The sequence below is a fragment of the Coregonus lavaretus genome (assembly GCF_964263955.1).
Source record: "Coregonus lavaretus genome assembly, chromosome: 27".
Lineage (NCBI taxonomy): Eukaryota > Metazoa > Chordata > Actinopteri > Salmoniformes > Salmonidae > Coregonus > Coregonus lavaretus.
The window spans coordinates 42437640-42464131 of NC_140014.1; the positions used below are offsets into that span (position 1 = coordinate 42437640).

At 49.3% G+C, this 26492-nt stretch overlaps 1 protein-coding gene across 1 annotated transcript in view; it reads left to right on the top strand.

Annotated features, from left to right (window-relative positions):
* Nucleotides 1-1208: 1208 nt before the first annotated feature.
* Nucleotides 1209-26492, top strand: part of LOC311102783 (pecanex-like protein 1) — a 141721-nt gene continuing 116437 nt past the window's right edge. The window contains 4 exon segments of the mRNA XM_084144196.1: nt 1209-1603; nt 6800-7002; nt 9067-9166; nt 10978-11020. Coding sequence (XP_084000322.1) covers nt 1451-1603; nt 6800-7002; nt 9067-9166; nt 10978-11020 — 499 coding nt within the window. The 5' untranslated portion in view covers nt 1209-1450.

Below are 26492 nucleotides of genomic sequence, written 5' to 3' on the forward strand. Positions count from 1 at the left end.
TGCAGTAATATCTAACAAGTAATATCTAACAATTTCACAACATATACCTAATACACACAAAACTAGTAAGGAATGGCATTTAAGAAAATTTAACCCAAAGTATCAATTTAACCTTTTTATTTGTATTATTATGTCTCGCTGATATGAAAGATAAGGTCCTTGTGCTTCCAAAACCGTACCGCAAGCGACGTGTGTACAGAAGACGCCTTCGTCCAATGACTCTTATGTGTAATATAATGGAACTGAGAGTCATGTGATCAAGGGCTAGCTTGTAACATCAATAGGTTACTAGACTATGCTTTGAAGCGGGAGGGGGCAGGTTGTCTACACATGCACAGACACCAGCAAATATTTTCAGCTGGAAGGCAGGCAGACACTGGAATACGTTTGAGAGTGAGGGCTTTGCATAGGGCTCGTTGATGCGTTTTTTTTGTGGGACTGGGGAAAAGAATGCCTAGAACGTAAAAGAACATTGTTAACCGGTTCCATGCTTTTAAAAATAACGGTTCTGTTCCGGAACAGTAGAGATCACTTTCATTCGCGGTTCTGATTCTGTTTCTGGAAACATTTTTATTTTTACTCTGTTCATAACAGATTCTAGTTTTGGGAACATAACTGTATTGAGATCCAATGTTTCATTGATGAGAAAATGTGCAGAATGTCGGCTAAAAACCATCTCGCGCCATCTTCTCCCACTGCCAGCCACTGGGCTTCCTTTTATCACCGTATTTGGTGGTGAGTGGAAACGCCAACCGGATGCTTCAGATTTATACATCTGGTGAAACATCTGGCTCATTGTTCTATCTGTGCTGATATGTTGCATATTTAAAAGGTGGACTTTGTAACGTTTATTGCAATGGTTATAAACTGCACAACCAAACAGAGAAAAATAGTCATCGTTTTTTGGAACTCGGCGATTTTACAGCAGAGACATTACAAGGAATCCTGTCGACTACTGTTCTGCTTTACAGGCCCATGAGCCTGTGTAGGGATGTGGTTTGGCCCATGACTGAAGGAGTGGGATGGGTTTTGATTTAGTACTTTTTTTTGTATTTTGTATGACGTCGGTGTTCCCCACCCCTTTCCCGTAATTGCTTTTTTTTCTCGTTCACTACCCCGTACAGTAAGTAGGTGGAGACATTGCACCAATTGGTTGTAGTCTCTCATCAAACCTCGAAGAAGAAGAAGAAGACGAAGGTGAAGAAGAAGAAGAAGAAGAAGAAGAAGAAGAAGAAGAAGAAGCACCTCGCAGAGTGTGGTGGGATAGGAGACGTCTGAGTGGAGGACCAAGAACAGTGCCCCAGCTTGCTAACTGCAGAAGATATCTGCAGTGGGGATTTTCAGGCCAAAGTCTGAAAACACTGTACTGTTCGTCATGTTTCACGACGGCTAGCCTTCGTGTCACCCCGTTTATTTAGTCGTTTCTTCAAGGAGTCGAATGGGATAAAACATGGGGTCTCAAACTCTTCAGATCCTCAGGCAGGGTGTCTGGGCTTCAATCACAGGCGGATGGTACTATGATCCTCATCAAAATACATTTGTCAATGCGCTACACCTCTACATTTGGCTATTCCTACTATGTTTCCCCTTCACCCTTTACATGGTAAGTATGTTTTAACTTTGATCCGGTTACTGTCTTTTATGGCACAATAAAGTTAGATATCCTTCAATCTCAACAAAGCAAGTCAAGATATGGTTTACCGTTAGACGCTCTTCCCTGGCTGTAACGTTAATGATGCTAGCCAAACCGCTGATGGCTAGTAGGGTAACTAACGTTATCTAGCTAACGTTAGCTAGGTTGCTGTGTAGGCGTCCTTTGTTTGAAATCTACATATTTCCCTCGAATAAACGAAATAAATACCAGTTGACGTGTAGTTTATAAACTGGGCGTACTGTTCGCTTCTTGTGTTTTCACTGTTATGTTGTGTTGTCAGGTGTGACACTTTTTTTTCTCTCCCGATAACGTTAGCTAGCTAGCAAACCCAAGTAGCTAACTAATTTAGCTAATAATGTCAGCTGGCTAGCTGTCATTGTTGGCTAACTACCTGACACCGTTACATTGTCCACAAATACCAGATTTAGGAAAATACTAATCCCAACCAGTTTTTGGTAACAAGTCGTGGTTAAAACGTTTTTTATTACGTTTATTTTGAACAGAACAATGTACAACAAAAACATAATTCTCAAACGCGAGAAGTGATGCGTTGCGCCACCAGATTTAATGTAGCTAACAGTTCATTTACATCCCTAGTCCCTGGGCAGGTGAACATACAGTATAAATGAAAACATAAACAAAAGGACAAGATATATCAGACAAACATAAATCAAGACATAAAGACACGTTTCAAAACGGAGGTAAATACATTAGACATAACATTCCACAAAGATAACTAGCTAATAGAAGACATATAATGTATGGTAGGTACTAACATTGGCAGCAATCTATCTCGGTCTATTAGCTAACAATGCATGTTTTGTGCTCTCTTGACTCTCCTATACTGGTGGCAAGATCTACCAGGTATTCAAACTGACGCAGAAATACAGCACAAAAACAGACCGCTAGGAGATGTTGTCATTAATCATTTGGAATAGCTGGAGAGTAGGATGGATTAAACACTGCTGCACAACCAAATGTCCCTCCCCCTCCTATCATGTTAGTGTAAACACTATCTGCACAACCAAATGTCCCTCCCCCTCCTATCATGTTAGTGTAAACACTATCTGCACAACCAAATGTCCCTCCCCCTCCTATCATGTTAGTGTAAACACTATCTGCACAACCAAATGTCCCTCCCCCTCCTATCATGTTAGTGTAAACACTATCTGCACAACCAAATGTCCCTCCCCCTCCTATCATGTTAGTGTAAACACTATCTGCACAACCAAATGTCCCTCCCCCTCCTATCATGTTAGTGTAAACACTATCTGCACAACCAAATGTCCCTCCCCCTCCTATCATGTTAGTGTAAACACTATCTGCACAACCAAATGTTCCTGTCCCTCCCCCTCATATTAACCAAATGCAAATTATTGATCTTTCAAGCAGCATTTTTATCTGTAACCCACTTTCAATATTGAGGGGCATTTTAGTTGCAGCTTTCCAATTTACACTGAACAAAAATAGAGCACAAATTTGTTTTCATCCCTGTTAGTGGGCATTTCTCCTTTGCCATGATAATCCATCCACCTGACAGGTGTATCATATCAATAAAAGGACACTCTAAAATGTGCAGTTTTGTCACAACACAATGCCACAGATGTCTCAAGTTTTGAGGGAGCGTGCAATTGGCATGCTGACTGCAGGAATGTCCACCAGAGCTGTTGCCAGAGAATTGAATATTCATTTCTCTACCATAAGCCGCCTCCAACGTTGTTTTAGAGAATTTGGTAGTACGTCCAACCGGCCTTACAACCGCAGACCACGTATAACCACGCCAGCCTAGAACCTCCACATCTGGCTTCATCACCTGCGGCTGTGTGCCTGCTCAGTCGTGTGAAATCCATAGATTAGGGCCTAATGAATTTATTTCAATTGACTGATTTCCGTATATGAACTGTAACACAGCAAAATCTTTGAAAAAGTGTTGCATGTGCAGAGTGATTCTCTCAGGGATGCAAACTAGTCCCCTTTCGGCGAAATTCGCCATTTTAAATCCAAAATAGGTAACCAAAATTTGTTTTTTTGGGGGGGGCTTTGGATCACTACTGGCTGTAAGCGAACGAGTGATGCACGTTTGGAGCAATACCGGCTATATCCAAGGCTCAGACAATCATTCACATATGAACAGAATGCAGCACGTGACTGAAGAGAGAAGCGACAACCAACTTGTTAGTTACAGCATCAGCGCGCGCTCTGGAAAGACAGCGGAGAGCGGGAAGGCAGTTTGCCAGTTACAGCTGCGCGTCCCCTGAACGACAACGGAGAGGTAGGTGAGAATACCTGACCACGGAGACCGGGGGGTGAGAAGGTGATGAAGCCTACTTCATGAGCTGTAACCGAAAAAACAACTGGCATTTTGGAAAGTTTGAGGTGAGGGAGCAAGTATGGTGGAACAAGAATTGTTAGCATTGTTTAAGTATCTTGCTAGCTGGATCGAATTCTCCGTTAGTAGTTAACGTTAGTTCTTTAGCTAGTTAACTAGCTATCTATGAACTAATGTTTTCCCTCTACAGTATGTGGTTAATTTTCAGAATGAGAGAATTGGGTGAAAATGAGACGTTTCTTGTTAAGCAAGTGGATTCAGAGATTAAGTGTAACGCTAGCTGGAGCCGGGCCTGGTTTAAGCTGGATGCCACTATAGAGGTGAAAGGAAGACACTTTTTTCATTACGGTGGATAAAAAGGGTTATGCCAGGTGTACTTTGCCTGAAAGAGATCAATCACGCCAACAAAGGGTATCATGCTCTGCTGCTGACACATTGTGGAACAGATGTCCACAGGCAGAAAGTCTCCAATGTAATAACGTGCGGTGTAGCCCAAAGCCATTGCTTTTGTTGTGTTGAACTTGACATACAGTTGTGTGAGAGCGAGGGGGGATTCTTTTAGTTTTTACTCAGTGAACATTATTTTTTTGCACTTGATCGATATGTACTATTAGTGGCCAGTATAATCGTAGCCACTATAATAGAGAAAAAATAGAATGCCTGTTTGTTTCATTGTATTTCTACTTTTAAGATGTTATTTTTTCCCCCAAGTGCAATATTTAGATGTGTGTGTGGTCACAAGTGTTTTATTATAAAGGCTGTCATGGATAACTGCAATATTAATGTATCGTTTTTTCTCTGGACGAGTGTCATTTGCAGTAAAGTCCAGGCAACAAATAACATTGGATTGCTTTGCTTAAATTTTTTAGCTGTGTTAGGTTCACATTAACCACTTTTTATTTTACACACAGAGACAGATCATCTAGATCATATTCTTTGTTGTTTAATTAGTTAAACCCTGCATTTCAAGAAGGGATCCAGCCTGTCACTAGAAGTTAGCATTTTAAAGATGATATTATATATATCTTTTTTTTTTTGTCTCCCCTAGCAGGGATTTTTTGTATGTTGCAGTGCTTAAAAAAAGTGTAACCTTTTTGGGCCCTCGCCAGTTTGCATCCCTGTTCTCTGAATGCGCCATGGCAGGGAGAGAGGGATTCTCTGAATGCGCCATGGCAGGGAGAGAGGGATTCTCTGAATGCGCCATGGCAGGGAGAGAGGGATTCTCTGAATGCGCCATGGCAGGGAGAGAGGGATTCTCTGAATGCGCCATGGCAGGGAGAGAGGGATTCTCTGAATGCGCCATGGCAGGGAGAGAGGGATTCTCTGAATGCGCCATGGCAGGGAGAGAGGGATTCTCTGAATGCGCCATGGCAGGGGGAGAGGGATTCTCTGAATGCGCCATGGCAGGGAGAGAGGGATTCTCTGAATGCGCCATGGCAGGGAGAGAGGGATTCTCTGAATGCGCCATGGCAGGGAGAGAGGGATTCTCTGAATGCGCCATGGCAGGGAGAGAGGGATTCTCTGAATGCGCCATGGCAGGGAGAGAGGGATTCTCTGAATGCGCCATGGCAGGGAGAATGTGGTCTCTGGGAGCTTATTTCAGGAGCTGAAATAACTCCATGGTAATAACTCCATGGTAATAACTCCATGGTAATAACGCCATGTGGTCTAAATGAGGAGCGGGTTTGAGCAACGCAGGTGTTATTGTTATGCATAATAAATAAATGCTCTGAACATCTGCTATGGAAATGTAGTGGAGGTAGTTCAGTAAACTATACTGATGACTGTATTAATACCGTGATGATGACTTACCTTTCCCAAGACATGGAGCCTTTTTAGCTCTCAGAGCTAATGCAGTCCCCGAGCAGAGCATACCGGGCTGGTCCGTTACACAAGGCACTGAATCACCGATCATAATGAGGGAAGGTCTTAATATCAACTATTCACTCAATGGCCAGTTTATTAGGTACACCCATCTTGTACCGGGTAGGACCCCCCCTTTTCCTCCAGAACAGCCTGAATTCTTTGGGGCATTGAAACGTTGCTCAATTGGTATCAAGGGACCTAACGTGCTCCAGGAAAACATTCCCCACACCATTACACCACAATCATGTACCGTTGACACCAGGCAGGATGGGGCCATGGACTCTGCCATCAGCATGACGTAACAGGAACCGGGATTCGTTGGACTAGGCAACGTTTTTCCACTCCTCAATTGTCCAGTGTTGGTGATGGCGTGCCCACTGGAGCCGCTTCTTCTTGTTTTCAGCTAATAGGGGTGGAACCCGGTGTGGTCATCTGCTGCAATAGCCCATCCGTGACAAGATCCAACGAGTTGTGTGTGTTCCGAGATGCCGTTCTGCACACCACTGTTGTACTGTGCTGTTATTTGCCTGTTTGTGGCCCGCCTGTTAGCTTGCAAGATTCTTGCCATTCTCCTTCGACCTCTCATCAACGAGCTGTTTTCGCCCACAGGACTGCCGCTGACTGGGCGTTTTTTTGTTTGTAGCACCATTCTCGGTAAACCCTAGACACTGTAGTGCGTGAAAAGCTCAGGAGGCTGTCCATTTCTGCGATACCAGAACCAGCGTGCCTGGCACCGAAGATCATACCACGCTCAAACTTGCTTAGGTCACTCGTTTTGCCCATTCTAACGTTCAATCGAACAGTCACTGAAAGGGAACCCTGGTCCTCCCTTAGGTTTTTCAAAAATGTAGCCCTGGTTGTTTTACCTACTTTAGTTAAAGGCACTAATTGTAGGTGGCTTTGCATAAGATTGTCTGTCAAATTTTATAAACGTAATATGTGTCCTCCAGGTGCTCCCGCCCACCATGGTGATAGTGGGGATCTACTGTGGTGTGATAGCTGGCATGTTCCTGCTCCTGAAGACTGTGACCTACCGGCTGCATCATGCCCTGGACGAGGGAGAGGTGGTAGAGCACCGGGCCAAGGGGAAAGAGGGCAGCAGAACCAGCACTGAGGGGGCCAACGAGGGCCAGGAGGACAGTAACGGACCAGGGTAGGTCAGTGAGCTGTCGGGTTCAGGGTTAATGTTCATGGGGGGTTGTTGGGGGGGGGGGGTACTGGAGGACTGGAGTTGGGCTGTTGGGGGTACTGGAGGGCTGTTGGGGGTACTGGAGGACTGGAGTTGGGCTGTTGGGGGGTACTGGAGGGCTGTTGGGGGTACTGGAGGGCTGTTGGGGGTACTGGAGGGCTGTTGGGGGTACTGGAGGGCTGTTGGGGGTACTGGAGGACTGGAGTTGGGCTGTTGGGGGGTACTGGAGGACTGGAGTTGGGGGGTACTGGAGGACTGGAGTTGGGCTGGGGTACTGGAGGACTGGAGTTGGGCTGTTGGGGGTACTGGAGGACTGGAGTTGAAAAACACTGAGCTAGGTTGTCAGATATGTTGTCCAACTGTTGTTTTGTGCTTTAAGTCTAATTTTATGGGTTGACCACATTTGTTCGGAAACCTTTCTGGCCTCTAGAATTGAGGCATGGTGATTCGTAGTCAGACAATCATTGGTGGAGATGTTTGGTTCATCATACACTGACTCCTTTGGGTGGTGGACCATTCTTGATACACACAGGAAACTGTTGAGCGTGGAAAAACCTGCAGCGTTGCAGTTCTTGACACAATCAAACCGGTGCACCTGGCACCTACTACTATACCCTGTTCAAAGGCACTTCAATATTTTGTCTTGCCCATTCATTTCACATTTTACATTTGAGTTATTTAGCAGACGCTCTTATCCAGAGCGACTTACAGTTAGTGAATATATACTTTTTTTATACTGGCCCCCCGTGGGAATCGAACCCACAACCCTGGCGTTGCAAACGCCATGCTCTATCAACTGAGCTACATCCCTGCCAGCCATTCCCTCCCCTACCCTGGACGACGCTGGGCCAATTGTGCGCCGCCCATGAGTCTCCCGGTCGCGGCCGGCTACGACAGAGCCTGGATTCAAACCAGGATCTCTAGTGGCACAGTTAGCACTGCGATGCAGTGCCTTAGACCACTGCGCCACTCAGGAGTTATCAGGAGTTATCTACCAACTGAGCTACAGGAGACTATACCTCAGATATCTTTGATATGCTCTCTATAGGACCCCTGGACTGCTGACTGAAACCCTGTCCTGCCTGATTTGATAGGTGAATAACATATCAATAATAGGAGAACAGCGTGTTAATAATATGTTTATAACCGCTTAATATGTAAATAACAGCTTAATATCAGGTCTATAACAGGCTAATAACGTTATAAATGCTGAATAACACGTGTATAACATCTTAATAACACATTAATAACGGTGTTCCTCATTCACCCTCAATGGCACACATACATAATCCATGTCTCAAGGCTTTAAAATCCTTCTTTAACCTGTCTCCTCCCCTTCATCTACACTGATTTTTGAAGTGGATTTAACAAGTGACATCAATAAGGGATCATAGTTTTCCCCTGGTCAGCCTGTCATGAAAAGAGCGGGTGTTCCTAATGTTTTGAACACTCTGTGTACCTTCCAGCTAAACAGAAATGTTAGGGTCTCGGAATGTTTTTCTTGTTTTTACATTTTTTCTGAATATTTGAAAATAATGTAGCCCTGTTGCATGTTAGCTAGGTATGTTTTCTTTGTTTTGTGTAAGCAATGTGTGAGCTGTGCCAAGAGTTTCCTCTTGTAGGACAACGAACGTGATTCTAATTCTGAATAGGCTAACGAATTTCTAATTTCCAGTATTTGATTAATGATAAGATAAATGACGAGCGAGAAGTATAGGTTAATTCTATTAATGTGAACATGATGAATGGCGTTATCATAGCGCCTCAGGCCTCTGTCTGTCCTCTGCCATCCATCCACGCTCCTTTCTGTGTGTCCTCTGCCATCCATCCACGCTCCTTTCTGTGTGTTCTCTGCCATCCATCCACGCTCCTTTCTGTGTGTCCTCTGCCATCCATCCACGCTCCTTTCTGTGTGTCCTCTGCCATCCATCCACACTCCAGGGGAGGCAGGAAGGAATCCTAGAGTGCATTGTTGTGGTGCTAGGTAACCAAAAAGTATCCTCTGTGTGTGTGTTTCCCCGCGCACAGGGACCCTGGTGGGGGTATGGAGATGGCAGACTTCATTCAAGAGGAAACTCCTCCAGTAGATTGCAGCTCCAGAAACTCCTATAATGGATGGACTCACCAGGTGAGCACAGAATGATGCTTCACACTATGTATTATCTCCGTTTTATTTTGATTGATTGATTGCATTTGGACTCCAGACCAAAGGACAGATTTCCACCGGTCTAATGTCCATTGCTTGTGTTTCTTGGCCCAAGCAGGTCTCTTCTTCTTATTGGTGTTCTTTAGTAGTGGTTTATTTGCAGCAATTCAACCATGAAGGCCTGATTCACACAGTCTCCTCTGAACAGTTGATGATGAGATGTGCCTGTGACTTGAACTCTGTGATTCATTTATTTGGGCTACAATTTCTGATGTGCAGTTAACTCTAATGAACTTATCCTCTGCGGCAGAGGTAACTCTGGGTCTTCCTTTCCTGTGGCGGTCCTCATGAGAGCCAGTTTCATCATAGCGCTTGATGGTTTTTGCGACCGCACTTGAAGACACTTTCAAAGTTCTTAAAATGTTCCGGATTGACTGACCTTCATGTCTTAAAGTAATGATGGACTGTCGTTTCTCTTTGCTTAATTTGAGCTGTTCTTGCCATAATATGGACTTGGGTCTTTTACCAAATAGGGCTATCTTCTGTATACCCCCCCTACCTTGTCACAACACAACTGATTGGCTCAAACGCATTAAGAAGGAAAGAAATTCCACAAATTAAACTTTTTTAAGAAGGCACACCTGTTAATTGAAATGCATTCCAGGTGACTACCTCATGTGATCTGGACATTTCTGACTAGTTATAAACAGGCTCTCTAAGGTCTGCAATGACTGGCATGACAAGAGGAAAACTAATGATGCGCTACTTCTTTTTTTAAATGGCTCTTTGTGCTATTACAACTGTCAATAGTAAGTTGAAAGCCGGACTGAGTCCCCCCCCCCCTGCCGACCCCCTCGCCCCACAGGTTGGGAACAACTGCCATAGACTTCCAGTCATTGCGCTAACGCTAGTTAGCATTGGCTCGCGAAACTACCTCCAACTTCCTTCGTGCTGGATGCAGAGACATAAAAATGGTGTCCACCAGTTCATCTGACTCTGGGGAAGTAGATAAAGGGGCTTTATTGCCAAAATCCTGAAGTATCCCTTTAAAAACAAAATCTATCCTGACAGATTTTGTCTGGCGTTAGGAAAGATACCTACATATATAAAGTCTCTAACACAAACGGGGCGACAGATATGAGGGTTTAAAGTATTAAATTGCTCAGCCATTTAATGGTTGCTAAAATTCTAATAGCGTAGTGTAGAGAATCATTAACCCGCTGTGGACTATATTTTCCATACCCCAAAATATTGTATTTTCAGCTGTTTTGAAGCTGGTGTACAAAACCTAAAGTAAAAGACGCACGAATGAAACTTAAGAACGGGGAGCATAGAAATAGGGCACATAGAACAACAGATCTACCCCTTCTTAGACTCGCTTTCAATAAGAATGACAGGATCTATAACTCGCATCTCTATGTGAATTTGGTCGGGTCACTTATAGGCCAATCGGTGCCGTTTTATTTTATTTTTTAACAAGTTACTCATGTTATTTGACCAGGGCCCGGTTTCCCAAAAGCATCTTAGAACCGTAGGATCCTATGTCAAGAAAAATACAAAAATAATTCAGAGAATAGCTTTCACTCCTAATAAAGCCCGAAGGCTTATTTCCATTGTCTTCCTCTTCAAGATGTTTCCTTTTCAACAATACGCAATCTAGTAATCATACTGTTGTAGGTTATTTTTAAATCTTTGAAAACGTGCTTTAGGGATATGGGAAGATATTGTTTTATGCTATGTCATTTACTATGTCTTTTAAGTAGCTCTCCTCCCATCTTTCCATTGTTGTTCAGATTGCGTCCACCAACGGTCACGGAGGAGCCACTACAGCCAAAGGTAACAGCCACCACCTCTTTCTCAAAACCTTTTACACCTGAACAGGTCTAATGATTGTTTGTTGTACAATACATTAAACGGATATTATGAGAAGAGAAAGATTTGAAAGAAGTCAAAATAGTTCAGGACTTTCTCAATTCTCTCAACTTCAATGGAGTTTGAGGCATTCTCTTCAGTGAGTGTGACGGAGTTGGGTGAAGTTGCCTTTAGACCCTGGTCTTGGCTGATCCTAGAGGGGGGAAGCTGATCCTAGATCTGTAACTAGGGGGGAGGGGAAACTGATCCTAGGTCTGTAACTAGGGGGGAGGAGAAACTGATCCTAGGTCTGTAACTAGGGGGGAGGGGAAACTGATCCTAGGTCTGTAACTAGGGGGGAGGGGAAACTGATCCTAGGTCTGTAACTAGGGGGGAGGGGAAACTGATCCTAGGTCTGTAACTAGGGGGGAGGGGAAACTGATCCTAGGTCTGTAACTAGGGGGGAGGGGAAACTGATCCTAGGTCTGTAACTAGGGGGGAGGGGAAACTGATCCTAGGTCTGTACCTAGGGGGGAGGAGAAACTGATCCTAGGTCTGTACCTAGGGGAAACTGATCCTAGGTCTGTACCTAGGGGGGAGGGGAAACTGATCCTAGGTCTGTACCTAGGGGGAGGGGAAACTGATCCTAGGTCTGTAACTAGGGGGGAGGGGAAACTGATCCTAGGTCTGTACCTAGGGGGAGGGGAAACTGATCCTAGGTCTGTAACTAGGGGGGAGGGGAAACTGATCCTAGGTCTGTATCTAGGGGGGAGGGGAAACTGATCCTAGGTCTGTAACTAGGGGGGAGGGGAAACTGATCCTAGGTCTGTAACTAGGGGGGAGGGGAAACTGATCCTAGGTCTGTACCTAGGGGGTAGGGGAAACTGATCCTAGGTCTGTACCTAGGGGGGAGAGGAAACTGATCCTAGGTCTGTAACTAGGGGGGAAGAGAAACTGATCCTAGGTCTGTACCTAGGGGGGAGGGGAAACTGATCCTAGGTCTGTACCTAGGGGGGAGGGGAAACTGATCCTAGGTCTGTAACTAGGGGGGAGGGGAAACTGATCCTAGGTCTGTAACTAGGGGGGAGGATAAACTGATCCTAGGTCTGTACCTAGGGGGAGGGGAAACTGATCCTAGGTCTGTAACTAGGGGGGAGGGGAAACTGATCCTAGGTCTGTAACTAGGGGGGAGGGGAAACTGATCCTAGGTCTGTACCTAGGGGGGAGGAGAAACTGATCCTAGGTCTGTACCTAGGGGGGAGGGGAAACTGATCCTAGGTCTGTACCTTGGGGAAACTGATCCTAGGTCTGTACCTTGGGGAAACTGATCCTAGGTCTGTACCTTGGGGAAACTGATCCTAGGTCTGTAACTAGGAGAAACTGATCCTAGGTCTGTACCTAGGGGAAACTGATCCTAGGTCTGTACCTAGGGGGAACTGATCCTAGGTCTGTAACTAGGGGAAACTTCCCCCTCTGGTTCATTCATTTAGTTGGGTTATTATTGTGACAACAGCTACCATGAAGGCCCCCTGCCTGAAGTATGGATTCTGTTGTGACAGTATGGATTCTGTTGTGACAACCTGCCTGAAGTATGGATTCTGTTGTGACAACCTGCCTGAAGTATGGATTCTGTTGTGACAGTATGGATTCTGTTGTGACAACCTGCCTGAAGTATGGATTCTGTTGTGACAACCTGCCTGAAGTATGGATTCTGTTGTGACAACCTGCCTGAAGTATGGATTCTGTTGTGACAACCTGCCTGAAGTATGGATTCTGTTGTGACAAGCTGCCTGAAGGTCCCAAATGGCTCCCTATGCAAGGCACTAGGCCAAAAGTAAGCCAGCCAGCCAGCCAGTCACTGGAGTGGTCTGCTGTCAGACACAGAGAGGGCTCTAGACAAAATGAACCCTCTTCAGTTCCACATGTTCTTGTTGTTACAGCCTGAATTCAAAATGGATTAAATATTTGTTTTCTCACCCATCTACACACAATACCCCATAATGACAGTGAGCAAATGTTTTTACACAATTTTCCAAATTTATTGAAAATGAAGTACACATCTTATTTACGTAAGTATTCACACCCCTTTGCTATGACACTCCAAATTGAGCTCAGGTGCATCCAATTTCCTTTTCATCCTTGAGACGTCACTACAACTTGGGAGTCCACCTGTGGCCAATTTCAATTGTTTGGACATGATTTAGAAAGAAACACACCTGTCTATATAAAGGTCCCACCGTTGACAGGGCATGTCAGAGCAGAAACTATACCATGAAGTCCATGGAACTGTCCCTAGATCTCCGATGAGGCATATCTGGGGAAGGTTATAAAACCATGTCTAGAGTGTTGAAAGTTTCCAAGAGCACGGTGGTCTCCATCTTTGGGAAATTAAAAAAATATGGAACTACCCAGACTGCCTAGAGCTAGCCATCATATTTTAATTTTAGGTCTGAACTGGACCAGGGCTTTCCCCAAACCTGTTCCTTATATAGTAAACTACCAGGGCTTTCCCCAAACCTGTTCCTTATATAGTAAACTACCAGGGCTTTCCCCAAACCTGTTCCTTATGTAGTAAACTACCAGGGCTTTCCCCAAACCTGTTCCTTATATAGTAAACTACCAGGGCTTTCCCCAAACCTGTTCCTTATATAGTAAACTACCAGGGCTTTCCCCAAACCTGTTCCTTATATACAGTGAGGGAAAAAAGTATTTGAGCCCCTGCTGATTTTGTACGTTTGCCCACTGACAAAGAAATGATCAGTCTATAATTTTAATGGTAGGTTTATTTGAGCAGTGAGAGACAGAATAAAAATAAAAAAAATCCAGAAAAACTATCAATTGATTTGCATTTTAATGAGGGAAATAAGTATTTGACCCCTCTGCAAAACATGACTTAGTACTTGGTGGCAAAACCCTTGTTGGCAATCACAGAGGTCAGACGTTTCTTGTAGTTGGCCACCAGGTTTGTACACATCTCAGGAGGGATTTTGTCCCACTCCTCTTTGCAGATCTTCCCCAAGTCATTAAGGTTTTGAGGCTGACATTTGGCAACTCGAACCTTCAGCTCCCTCCACAGATTTTCTATGGGATTAAGGTCTGGAGACTGGCTAGGCCACTCCAGGACCTTAATGTGCTTCTTCCTGAGCCACTCCTTTGTTGCCTTGGCCGTGTGTTTTGGGTCATTGTCATGCTGGAATACCCATCCACGACCCATTTTCAATGCCCTGGCTGAGGGAAGGAGGTTCTCACCCAAGATTTGACGGTACATGGCCCCGTCCATCGTCCCTTTGATGCGGTGAAGTTGTCCTGTCCCCTTAGCAGAAAAACACCCCCAAAGCATAATGTTTCCACCTCCATGTTTGACGGTGGGGATGGTGTTCTATTTTTTTTTATTATTATTTTTGGTCATTTAGCAGACGCTCTTATCCAGAGCGACTTACATGAGCAATTAGGGTTAAATGCCTTGCTCAAGGGCACATCGACAGATTTTTCACCTAGTCGGCTCGGGGATTAGAACCAGCGACCTTTCGGTTACTGGCACAACGCTCTTAACCACTAAGCTACCTGCCGCATAGGCAGCATTCCTCCTCCTCCAAACACGGCGAGTTGAGTTGATGCCAAAGAGCTCCATTTTGGTCTCATCTGACCACAACACTTTCACCCAGTTCTCCTCTGAATCATTCAGATGTTCATTGGCAAACTTCAGACGGGCATGTATATGTGCTTTCTTGAGCAGGGGGACCTTGCGGGCGCTGCAGGATTTCAGTCCTTCACGGCGTAGTGTGTTACCAATTGTTTTCTTGGTGACTATGGTCCCAGCTGCCTTAAGATCATTGACAAGATCCTCCCGTGTAGTTCTGGGCTGATTCCTCACCGTTCTCATGATCATTGCAACTCCACGAGGTGAGATCTTGCATGGATCCCTAGGGCGAGGGAGATTGACAGTTATTTTGTGTTTCTTCCATTTGCGAATAATCGCACCAACTGTTGTCACCTTCTCACCAAACTGCTTGGCGATGGTCTTGTAGCTCATTCCAGCCTTGTGTAGGTCTACAATCTTGTCCCTGACATCCTTGGAGAGCTCTTTGGTCTTGGCCATGGTGGAGAGTTTGGAATCTGATTGATTGATTGCTTCTGTGGACAGGTGTCTTTTATACAGGTAACAAGCTGAGATTAGGAGCACTCCCTTTAAGAGTGTGCTCCTAAGTTCAGCTCGTTAGCTGTATAAAAGACACCTGGGAGCCAGAAATCTTTCTGATTGAGAGGGGGTCAAATACTTATTTCCCTCATTAAAATGCAAATCAATTTATAACATTTTTGACATGCGTTTTTCTGGATTTTTTTGTTGTTATTCTGTCTCTCACTGTTCAAATAAACCTACCATTAAAATTATAGACTGATCATTTCTTTGTCAGTGGGCAAACATACAAAATCAGCAGGGGATCAAATACACTGTAGTAAACTACCAGGGCTTTCCCCAAACCTGTTCCTTATATAGTAAACTACCAGGGCTTTCCCCAAACCTGTTCCTTATATAGTAAACTACCAGGGCTTTCCCCAAAACGATTCCTTATATAGTAAACTACCAGGGCTTTCCCAAAAAAATGATTCCATATATAGTAAACTACCAGGGCTTTCCCAAAAAAACGATTCCATATATAGTAAACTACCAGGGCTTTCCCAAAAAAACAATTCCATATATAGTAAACTACCAGGGCTTTCCCCAAAATGATTCCTTATATAGTAAACTACCAGGGCTTTCCCCAAACCTGTTCCTTATATAGTAAACTACCAGGGCTTTCCCCAAACCTGTTCCTTATATAGTAAACTACCAGGGCTTTCCCCAAACCTGTTCCTTATATAGTAAACTACCAGGGCTTTCCCCAAACCTGTTCCTTATATAGTAAACTACCAGGGCTCTGGTCAAAACGTGTGCACTATAGGGAGTAGGGTGTCAGGGCTTTGTTCTCCCTCCTCCTAAGGACTAGCCTCCGCTCACGCTGTCCATAACAGGCTCTGACTTGGACTGGTATTCAAACCAAAACGGAGCACTGAGACTTTTATTTCAAGGTGATTTCTGCTTGAACCAACATCCACAGCATTTAGAAATTAAAAGTCTAGTGCTTTGCGCAGGTCGTTAATCTTTGTTGGATTGAATCCTGGCCTCACTCAGGGCAACTACTGAGTGAAAATACTCTGCGTCACTTAGAGAAGGAGCTCTTGTGAAATCATGTGGTGGTGTTATAATATTTGTTGTATTACTCAAATGTTTCCTTGCACTCATATCTGGATTGTGGATTGTGAGTTTAGCTCAGGAGAGTGGCTTTCATCAGAACATATGAGAGCTCTGTTTAAACAAGGTTAACATGTGGCAGGATATCTAATGTCCACAGTCCATCCCTCACACACTGCTGAACTAGGATAGACTCTCTTCCTTCTGTCTCTCCCTGTGTCTCTCCCTGTGTCTCTGTCTCTCCCTGTGTCTCTCCCTGTGTCTCTGTCTCTCCCTGTGTCTCTCCCTGTGTCTCTGTCTCTCCCTGTGTCTCTGTCTCTCCCTGTGTCTCTGTCTCTCCCTGTGTCTCTGTCTCTCCCTGTGTCTCTGTCTCTCCCTGTGTCTCTGTCTCTCCCTGTGTCTCTGTCTCTCCCTGTGTCTCTCCCTGTGTCTCTGTCTCTCCCTGTGTCTCTCCCTGTGTCTCTGTCTCTCCCTGTGTCTCTGTCTCTCCCTGTGTCTCTCCCTGTGTCTCTCCCTGTGTCTCTGTCTCTCCCTGTGTCTCTCCCTGTGTCTCTGTCTCTCCCTGTGTCTCTCCCTGTGTCTCTGTCTCTCCCTGTGTCTCTCCCTGTGTCTCTGTCTCTCCCTGTGTCTCTCCCTGTGTCTCTGTCTCTCCCTGTGTCTCTGTCTCTCCCTGTGTCTCTGTCTCTCCCTGTGTCTCTCCCTGTGTCTCTCCCTGTGTCTCTGTCTCTCCCTGTGTCTCTCCCTGTGTCTCTGTCTCTCCCTGTGTCTCTGTCTCTCCCTGTGTCTCTCCCTGTGTCTCTGTCTCTCCCTGTGTCTCTCCCTGTGTCTCTGTCTCTCCCTGTGTCTCTCCCTGTGTCTCTGTCTCTCCCTGTGTCTCTGTCTCTCCCTGTGTCTCTGTCTCTCCCTGTGTCTCTCCCTGTGTCTCTGTCTCTCCCTGTGTCTCTGTCTCTCCCTGTGTCTCTCCCTGTGTCTCTGTCTCTCCCTGTGTCTCTCCCTGTGTCTCTGTCTCTCCCTGTGTCTCTGTCTCTCCCTGTGTCTCTCCCTGTGTCTCTGTCTCTCCCTGTGTCTCTGTCTCTCCCTGTGTCTCTGTCTCTCCCTGTGTCTCTGTCTCTCCCTGTGTCTCTCCCTGTGTCTCTGTCTCTCCCTGTGTCTCTGTCTCTCCCTGTGTCTCTCCCTGTGTCTCTGTCTCTCCCTGTGTCTCTGTCTCTCCCTGTGTCTCTCCCTGTGTCTCTGTCTCTCCCTGTGTCTCTGTCTCTCCCTGTGTCTCTCCCTGTGTCTCTGTCTCTCCCTGTGTCTCTCCCTGTGTCTCTGTCTCTCCCTGTGTCTCTGTCTCTCCCTGTGTCTCTCCCTGTGTCTCTGTCTCTCCCTGTGTCTCTCCCTGTGTCTCTGTCTCTCCCTGTGTCTCTGTCTCTCCCTGTGTCTCTCCCTGTGTCTCTGTCTCTCCCTGTGTCTCTCCCTGTGTCTCTGTCTCTCCCTGTGTCTCTGTCTCTCCCTGTGTCTCTCCCTGTGTCTCTGTCTCTCCCTGTGTCTCTGTCTCTCCCTGTGTCTCTGTCTCTCCCTGTGTCTCTGTCTCTCCCTGTGTCTCTGTCTCTCCCTGTGTCTCTGTCTCCCTGTGTCTCTCCCTGTGTCTCTGTCTCTCCCTGTGTCTCTGTCTCTCCCTGTGTCTCTGTCTCTCCCTGTGTCTCTGTCTCCCTGTGTCTCTCCCTGTGTCTCTGTCTCTCCCTGTGTCTCTGTCTCTCCCTGTGTCTCTGTCTCTCCCTGTGTCTCTGTCTCTCCCTGTGTCTCTGTCTCCCTGTGTCTCTCCCTGTGTCTCTGTCTCTCCCTGTGTCTCTGTCTCTCCCTGTGTCTCTGTCTCTCCCTGTGTCTCTGTCTCTCCCTGTGTCTCTGTCTCCCTGTGTCTCTCCCTGTGTCTCTGTCTCTCCCTGTGTCTCTCCCTGTGTCTCTGTCTCTCCCTGTGTCTCTGTCTCCCTGTGTCTCTCCCTGTGTCTCTGTCTCTCCCTGTGTCTCTGTCTCTCCCTGTGTCTCTGTCTCTCCCTGTGTCTCTGTCTCTCCCTGTGTCTCTGTCTCCCTGTGTCTCTCCCTGTGTCTCTGTCTCTCCCTGTGTCTCTGTCTCTCCCTGTGTCTCTGTCTCTCCCTGTGTCTCTGTCTCTCCCTGTGTCTCTCCCTGTGTCTCTGTCTCTCCCTGTGTCTCTGTCTCCCTGTGTCTCTCCCTGTGTCTCTGTCTCTCCCTCTGTCTCTCCCTGTGTCTCTGTCTCTCCCTGTGTCTCTCCCTGTGTCTCTGTCTCTCCCTGTGTCTCTGTCTCTCCCTGTGTCTCTGTCTCCCTGTGTCTCTCCCTGTGTCTCTGTCTCTCCCTGTGTCTCTCCCTGTGTCTCTGTCTCTCCCTGTGTCTCTGTCTCTCCCTGTGTCTCTGTCTCCCTGTGTCTCTCCCTGTGTCTCTGTCTCTCCCTGTGTCTCTCCCTGTGTCTCTCCCTGTGTCTCTCCCTGTGTCTCTGTCTCTCCCTGTGTCTCTGTCTCTCCCTGTGTCTCTGTCTCCCTGTGTCTCTCCCTGTGTCTCTGTCTCTCCCTGTGTCTCTCCCTGTGTCTCTCCCTGTGTCTCTCCCTGTGTCTCTGTCTCTCCCTGTGTCTCTGTCTCCCTGTGTCTCTCCCTGTGTCTCTGTCTCTCCCTGTGTCTCTCCCTGTGTCTCTGTCTCTCCCTGTGTCTCTGTCTCCCTGTGTCTCTCCCTGTGTCTCTGTCTCTCCCTGTGTCTCTCCCTGTGTCTCTGTCTCTCCCTGTGTCTCTCCCTGTGTCTCTCCCTGTGTCTCTGTCTCTCCCTGTGTCTCTGTCTCCCTGTGTCTCTCCCTGTGTCTCTGTCTCTCCCTGTGTCTCTGTCTCTCCCTGTGTCTCTGTCTCTCCCTGTGTCTCTGTCTCCCTGTGTCTCTCCCTGTGTCTCTGTCTCTCCCTGTGTCTCTGTCTCCCTGTGTCTCTCCCTGTGTCTCTGTCTCTCCCTGTGTCTCTCCCTGTGTCTCTGTCTCTCCCTGTGTCTCTCCCTGTGTCTCTCCCTGTGTCTCTGTCTCTCCCTGTGTCTCTGTCTCCCTGTGTCTCTCCCTGTGTCTCTGTCTCTCCCTGTGTCTCTCCCTGTGTCTCTGTCTCTCCCTGTGTCTCTCCCTGTGTCTCTGTCTCTCCCTGTGTCTCTGTCTCTCCCTGTGTCTCTCCCTGTGTCTCTGTCTCTCCCTGTGTCTCTGTCTCTCCCTGTGTCTCTCCCTGTGTCTCTGTCTCTCCCTGTGTCTCTGTCTCTCCCTGTGTCTCTCCCTGTGTCTCTGTCTCTCCCTGTGTCTCTCCCTGTGTCTCTGTCTCTCCCTGTGTCTCTCCCTGTGTCTCTGTCTCTCCCTGTGTCTCTCCCTGTGTCTCTGTCTCTCCCTGTGTCTCTCCCTGTGTCTCTGTCTCTCCCTGTGTCTCTGTCTCTCCCTGTGTCTCTCCCTGTGTCTCTGTCTCTCCCTGTGTCTCTCCCTGTGTCTCTGTCTCTCCCTGTGTCTCTCCCTGTGTCTCTGTCTCTCCCTGTGTCTCTCCCTGTGTCTCTGTCTCTCCCTGTGTCTCTCCCTGTGTCTCTGTCTCTCCCTGTGTCTCTGTCTCTCCCTGTGTCTCTCCCTGTGTCTCTGTCTCTCCCTGTGTCTCTCCCTGTGTCTCTGTCTCTCCCTGTGTCTCTCCCTGTGTCTCTGTCTCTCCCTGTGTCTCTGTCTCTCCCTGTGTCTCTCCCTGTGTCTCTGTCTCTCCCTGTGTCTCTGTCTCTCCCTGTGTCTCTCCCTGTGTCTCTGTCTCTCCCTGTGTCTCTGTCTCTCCCTGTGTCTCTCCCTGTGTCTCTGTCTCTCCCTGTGTCTCTCCCTGTGTCTCTGTCTCTCCCTGTGTCTCTCCCTGTGTCTCTGTCTCTCCCTGTGTCTCTCCCTGTGTCTCTGTCTCTCCCTGTGTCTCTCCCTGTGTCTCTGTCTCTCCCTGTGTCTCTCCCTGTGTCTCTGTCTCTCCCTGTGTCTCTGTCTCTCCCTGTGTCTCTCCCTGTGTCTCTGTCTCTCCCTGTGTCTCTCCCTGTGTCTCTGTCTCTCCCTGTGTCTCTCCCTGTGTCTCTGTCTCTCCCTGTGTCTCTCCCTGTGTCTCTGTCTCTCCCTGTGTCTCTGTGTCTCTGTCTCTCCCTGTGTCTCTGTGTCTCTGTCTCTCCCTGTGTCTCTGTCTCTCCCTGTGTCTCTCCCTGTGTCTCTGTCTCTCCCTGTGTCTCTCCCTGTGTCTCTGTCTCTCCCTGTGTCTCTGTCTCTCCCTGTGTCTCTCCCTGTGTCTCTGTCTCTCCCTGTGTCTCTGTCTCTCCCTGTGTCCCTGTGTCTCTGTCTCTCCCTGTGTCTCTGTCTCTCCCTGTGTCTCTCCCTGTGTCTCTGTCTCTCCCTGTGTCTCTCCCTGTGTCTCTGTCTCTCCCTGTGTCTCTGTCTCTCCCTGTGTCTCTCCCTGTGTCTCTGTCTCTCCCTGTGTCTCTGTCTCTCCCTGTGTCTCTCCCTGTGTCTCTGTCTCTCCCTGTGTCTCTGTCTCTCCCTGTGTCTCTCCCTGTGTCTCTGTCTCTCCCTGTGTCTCTCCCTGTGTCTCTGTCTCTCCCTGTGTCTCTGTCTCTCCCTCTGTCTCTCCCTGTGTCTCTGTCTCTCCCTGTGTCTCTCCCTGTGTCTCTGTCTCTCCCTGTGTCTCTGTCTCTCCCTGTGTCTCTCCCTGTGTCTCTGTCTCTCCCTGTGTCTCTGTCTCTCCCTGTGTCTCTGTCTCTCCCTGTGTCTCTCCCTGTGTCTCTGTCTCTCCCTGTGTCTCTGTCTCTCCCTGTGTCTCTCCCTGTGTCTCTGTCTCTCCCTGTGTCTCTGTCTCTCCCTGTGTCTCTCCCTGTGTCTCTGTCTCTCCCTGTGTCTCTGTCTCTCCCTGTGTCTCTCCCTGTGTCTCTGTCTCTCCCTGTGTCTCTCCCTGTGTCTCTGTCTCTCCCTGTGTCTCTCCCTGTGTCTCTGTCTCTCCCTGTGTCTCTGTCTCTCCCTGTGTCTCTGTCTCTCCCTGTGTCTCTGTCTCTCCCTGTGTCTCTCCCTGTGTCTCTGTCTCTCCCTGTGTCTCTGTCTCTCCCTGTGTCTCTCCCTGTGTCTCTGTCTCTCCCTGTGTCTCTGTCTCTCCCTGTGTCTCTGTCTCTCCCTGTGTCTCTCCCTGTGTCTCTGTCTCTCCCTGTGTCTCTGTCTCTCCCTGTGTCTCTCCCTGTGTCTCTGTCTCTCCCTGTGTCTCTGTCTCTCCCTGTGTCTCTCCCTGTGTCTCTGTCTCTCCCTGTGTCTCTGTCTCTCCCTGTGTCTCTCCCTGTGTCTCTGTCTCTCCCTGTGTCTCTCCCTGTGTCTCTGTCTCTCCCTGTGTCTCTGTCTCTCCCTGTGTCTCTCCCTGTGTCTCTGTCTCTCCCTGTGTCTCTGTCTCTCCCTGTGTCTCTCCCTGTGTCTCTGTCTCTCCCTGTGTCTCTGTCTCTCCCTGTGTCTCTCCCTGTGTCTCTCCCTGTGTCTCTGTCTCTCCCTGTGTCTCTCCCTGTGTCTCTGTCTCTCCCTGTGTCTCTGTCTCTCCCTGTGTCTCTCCCTGTGTCTCTGTCTCTCCCTGTGTCTCTGTCTCTCCCTGTGTCTCTGTCTCTCCCTGTGTCTCTCCCTGTGTCTCTGTCTCTCCCTGTGTCTCTGTCTCTCCCTGTGTCTCTGTCTCTCCCTGTGTCTCTCCCTGTGTCTCTCCCTGTGTCTCTGTCTCTCCCTGTGTCTCTCCCTGTGTCTCTGTCTCTCCCTGTGTCTCTGTCTCTCCCTGTGTCTCTGTCTCTCCCTGTGTCTCTCCCTGTGTCTCTGTCTCTCCCTGTGTCTCTCCCTGTGTCTCTGTCTCTCCCTGTGTCTCTGTCTCTCCCTGTGTCTCTGTCTCTCCCTGTGTCTCTCCCTGTGTCTCTCCCTGTGTCTCTGTCTCTCCCTGTGTCTCTGTCTCTCCCTGTGTCTCTCCCTGTGTCTCTCCCTGTGTCTCTGTCTCTCCCTGTGTCTCTGTCTCTCCCTGTGTCTCTCCCTGTGTCTCTCCCTGTGTCTCTGTCTCTCCCTGTGTCTCTCCCTGTGTCTCTGTCTCTCCCTGTGTCTCTGTCTCTCCCTGTGTCTCTCCCTGTGTCTCTGTCTCTCCCTGTGTCTCTCCCTGTGTCTCTGTCTCTCCCTGTGTCTCTCCCTGTGTCTCTGTCTCTCCCTGTGTCTCTCCCTGTGTCTCTGTCTCTCCCTGTGTCTCTGTCTCTCCCTGTGTCTCTCCCTGTGTCTCTGTCTCTCCCTGTGTCTCTGTCTCTCCCTGTGTCTCTCCCTGTGTCTCTGTCTCTCCCTGTGTCTCTGTCTCTCCCTGTGTCTCTCCCTGTGTCTCTGTCTCTCCCTGTGTCTCTCCCTGTGTCTCTGTCTCTCCCTGTGTCTCTCCCTGTGTCTCTGTCTCTCCCTGTGTCTCTGTCTCTCCCTGTGTCTCTCCCTGTGTCTCTGTCTCTCCCTGTGTCTCTGTCTCTCCCTGTGTCTCTCCCTGTGTCTCTGTCTCTCCCTGTGTCTCTCCCTGTGTCTCTGTCTCTCCCTGTGTCTCTGTCTCTCCCTGTGTCTCTCCCTGTGTCTCTGTCTCTCCCTGTGTCTCTGTCTCTCCCTGTGTCTCTGTCTCTCCCTGTGTCTCTCCCTGTGTCTCTGTCTCTCCCTGTGTCTCTGTCTCTCCCTGTGTCTCTCCCTGTGTCTCTGTCTCTCCCTGTGTCTCTCCCTGTGTCTCTGTCTCTCCCTGTGTCTCTGTCTCTCCCTGTGTCTCTGTCTCTCCCTGTGTCTCTCCCTGTGTCTCTGTCTCTCCCTGTGTCTCTCCCTGTGTCTCTGTCTCTCCCTGTGTCTCTGTCTCTCCCTGTGTCTCTCCCTGTGTCTCTGTCTCTCCCTGTGTCTCTGTCTCTCCCTGTGTCTCTGTCTCTCCCTGTGTCGTCTGTCTCTCCCTGTGTCTCTCCCTGTGTCTCTGTCTCTCCCTGTGTCTCTGTCTCTCCCTGTGTCTCTGTCTCTCCCTGTGTCTCTCCCTGTGTCTCTGTCTCTCCCTGTGTCTCTCCCTGTGTCTCTGTCTCTCCCTGTGTCTCTCCCTGTGTCTCTGTCTCTCCCTGTGTCTCTCCCTGTGTCTCTGTCTCTCCCTGTGTCTCTGTCTCTCCCTGTGTCTCTCCCTGTGTCTCTGTCTCTCCCTGTGTCTCTCCCTGTGTCTCTGTCTCTCCCTGTGTCTCTCCCTGTGTCTCTGTCTCTCCCTGTGTCTCTGTCTCTCCCTGTGTCTCTGTCTCTCCCTGTGTCTCTCCCTGTGTCTCTGTCTCTCCCTGTGTCTCTCCCTGTGTCTCTGTCTCTCCCTGTGTCTCTGTCTCTCCCTGTGTCTCTCCCTGTGTCTCTGTCTCTCCCTGTGTCTCTCCCTGTGTCTCTGTCTCTCCCTGTGTCTCTGTCTCTCCCTGTGTCTCTCCCTGTGTCTCTGTCTCTCCCTGTGTCTCTGTCTCTCCCTGTGTCTCTGTCTCTCCCTGTGTCTCTCCCTGTGTCTCTGTCTCTCCCTGTGTCTCTCCCTGTGTCTCTGTCTCTCCCTGTGTCTCTCCCTGTGTCTCTGTCTCTCCCTGTCTCCCTGTGTCTCTCCCTGTGTCTCTGTCTCTCCCTGTGTCTCTGTCTCTCCCTGTGTCTCTCCCTGTGTCTCTGTCTCTCCCTGTGTCTCTCCCTGTGTCTCTGTCTCTCCCTGTGTCTCTCCCTGTGTCTCTGTCTCTCCCTGTGTCTCTGTCTCTCCCTGTGTCTCTGTCTCTCCCTGTGTCTCTCCCTGTGTCTCTGTCTCTCCCTGTGTCTCTCCCTGTGTCTCTGTCTCTCCCTGTGTCTCTCCCTGTGTCTCTGTCTCTCCCTGTGTCTCTGTCTCTCCCTGTGTCTCTGTCTCCCTCTGTCTCTCCCTGTGTCTTTGTCTCTCCCTGTGTCTCTCCCTGTGTCTCTGTCTCTCCCTGTGTCTCTGTCTCTCCCTGTGTCTCTGTCTCCCTCTGTCTCTCCCTGTGTCTCTGTCTCTCCCTGTGTCTCTCCCTGTGTCTCTGTCTCTCCCTGTGTCTCTGTCTCTCCCTGTGTCTCTGTCTCTCCCTGTGTCTCTGTCTCTCCCTGTGTCTCTGTCTCTCCCTGTGTCTCTGTCTCTCCCTGTGTCTCTGTCTCTCCCTGTGTCTCTCCCTGTGTCTCTGTCTCTCCCTGTGTCTCTCCCTGTGTCTCTGTCTCTCCCTGTGTCTCTCCCTGTGTCTCTGTCTCTCCCTGTGTCTCTGTCTCTCCCTGTGTCTCTGTCTCCCTCTGTCTCTCCCTGTGTCTCTGTCTCTCCCTGTGTCTCTCCCTGTGTCTCTGTCTCTCCCTGTGTCTCTGTCTCTCCCTGTGTCTCTGTCTCCCTCTGTCTCTCCCTGTGTCTCTGTCTCTCCCTGTGTCTCTCCCTGTGTCTCTGTCTCTCCCTGTGTCTCTGTCTCTCCCTGTGTCTCTGTCTCTCCCTGTGTCTCTGTCTCTCCCTGTGTCTCTGTCTCTCCCTGTGTCTCTGTCTCTCCCTGTGTCTCTGTCTCTCCCTGTGTCTCTGTCTCTCCCTGTGTCTCTCCCTGTGTCTCTGTCTCTCCCTGTGTCTCTCCCTGTGTCTCTGTCTCCCTCTGTCTCTCCCTGTGTCTCTGTCTCTCTCTGTCTCTCCCTCTCTCTCCCTCTGTCTCTCCCTGTGTCTCTCTCTCCCTCTCTCTCCCGGTGTCTCTCCCTGTGTCTCTGTCTCTCTCTGTCTCTCCCTCTCTCTCCCTGTGTCTCTCCCTGTGTCTCTGTCTCTCTCTGTCTCTCCCTGTGTCTCTGTCTCTCCCTGTGTCTCTCCACCCCTCTGTCTCCTCTCTCCACCCCTCTGTCTCCTCTCTCCACCCCTCTGTCTCCTCTCTCTCCACCCCTCTGTCTCCTCTCTCCACCCCTCTGTCTCCTCTCTCCACCCCTCTCTCCCCTCTCTCCACCCCTCCGTCTCCTCTCTCCACCCCTCTGTCCCCTCTCTCCACCCCTCTGTCTCCTCTCTCCACCCCTCTGTCTCCTCTCTCCACCCCTCTGTCTCCTCTCTCCACCCCTCTGTCTCCTCTCTTCACCCCTCTGTCTCCTCTCTCCACCCCTCTGTCTCCTCTCTCTCCACCCCTCTGTCTCCTCTCTCTCCACCCCTCTGTCTCCTCTCTCTCCACCCCTCTGTCTCTCTCTCTCCACCCCTCTGTCTCCTCTCTCCACCCCTCTGTCTCCTCTCTCCACCCCTCTGTCTCCTCTCTCCACCCCTCCGCCTCTCTCTCTCCACCCCTCCGCCTCTCTCTCTCCACCCCTCCGCCTCTCTCTCTCCACCCCTCCGCCTCTCTCTCTCCACCCCTCCGCCTCTCTCTCTCTACCCCTCCGTCTCTCTCTCTCCACCCCTCTGTCTCCTCTCTCCACCCCTCTGTCTCTCTCTCTCCACCCCTCTGTCTCCTCTCTCCACCCCTCTGTCTCCTCTCTCCACCCCTCTGTCTCCTCTCTCCACCCCTCTGTCTCCTCTCTCCACCCCTCTGTCTCCTCTCTCCACCCCTCTGTCTCCCCTCTCTCCACCCCTCTGTCTCCCCTCTCTCCACCCCTCTGACTCTCTCTCTCCACCCCTCTGTCTCCTCTCTCTCCACCCCTCTGTCTCCTCTCTCCACCCCTCCGTCTCCTCTCTCCACCCCTCTGTCTCCTCTCTCCACCCCTCTGTCTCCTCTCTCCACCCCTCCGCCTCTCTCTCTCCACCCCTCCGCCTCTCTCTCTCCACCCCTCCGCCTCTCTCTCTCCACCCCTCCGCCTCTCTCTCTCCACCCCTCCGCCTCTCTCTCTCTACCCCTCCGTCTCTCTCTCTCCACCCCTCTGTCTCCTCTCTCCACCCCTCTGTCTCTCTCTCTCCACCCCTCTGTCTCCTCTCTCCACCCCTCTGTCTCCTCTCTCCACCCCTCTGTCTCCTCTCTCCACCCCTCTGTCTCCTCTCTCCACCCCTCTGTCTCCTCTCTCCACCCCTCTGTCTCCCCTCTCTCCACCCCTCTGTCTCCCCTCTCTCCACCCCTCTGACTCTCTCTCTCCACCCCTCTGTCTCCTCTCTCTCCACCCCTCTGTCTCCTCTCTCCACCCCTCCGTCTCCTCTCTCCACCCCTCCGTCTCCTCTCTCCACCCCTCTGTCTCCTCTCTCCACCCCTCTGTCTCATCTCTCTCCACCCCTCTGTCTC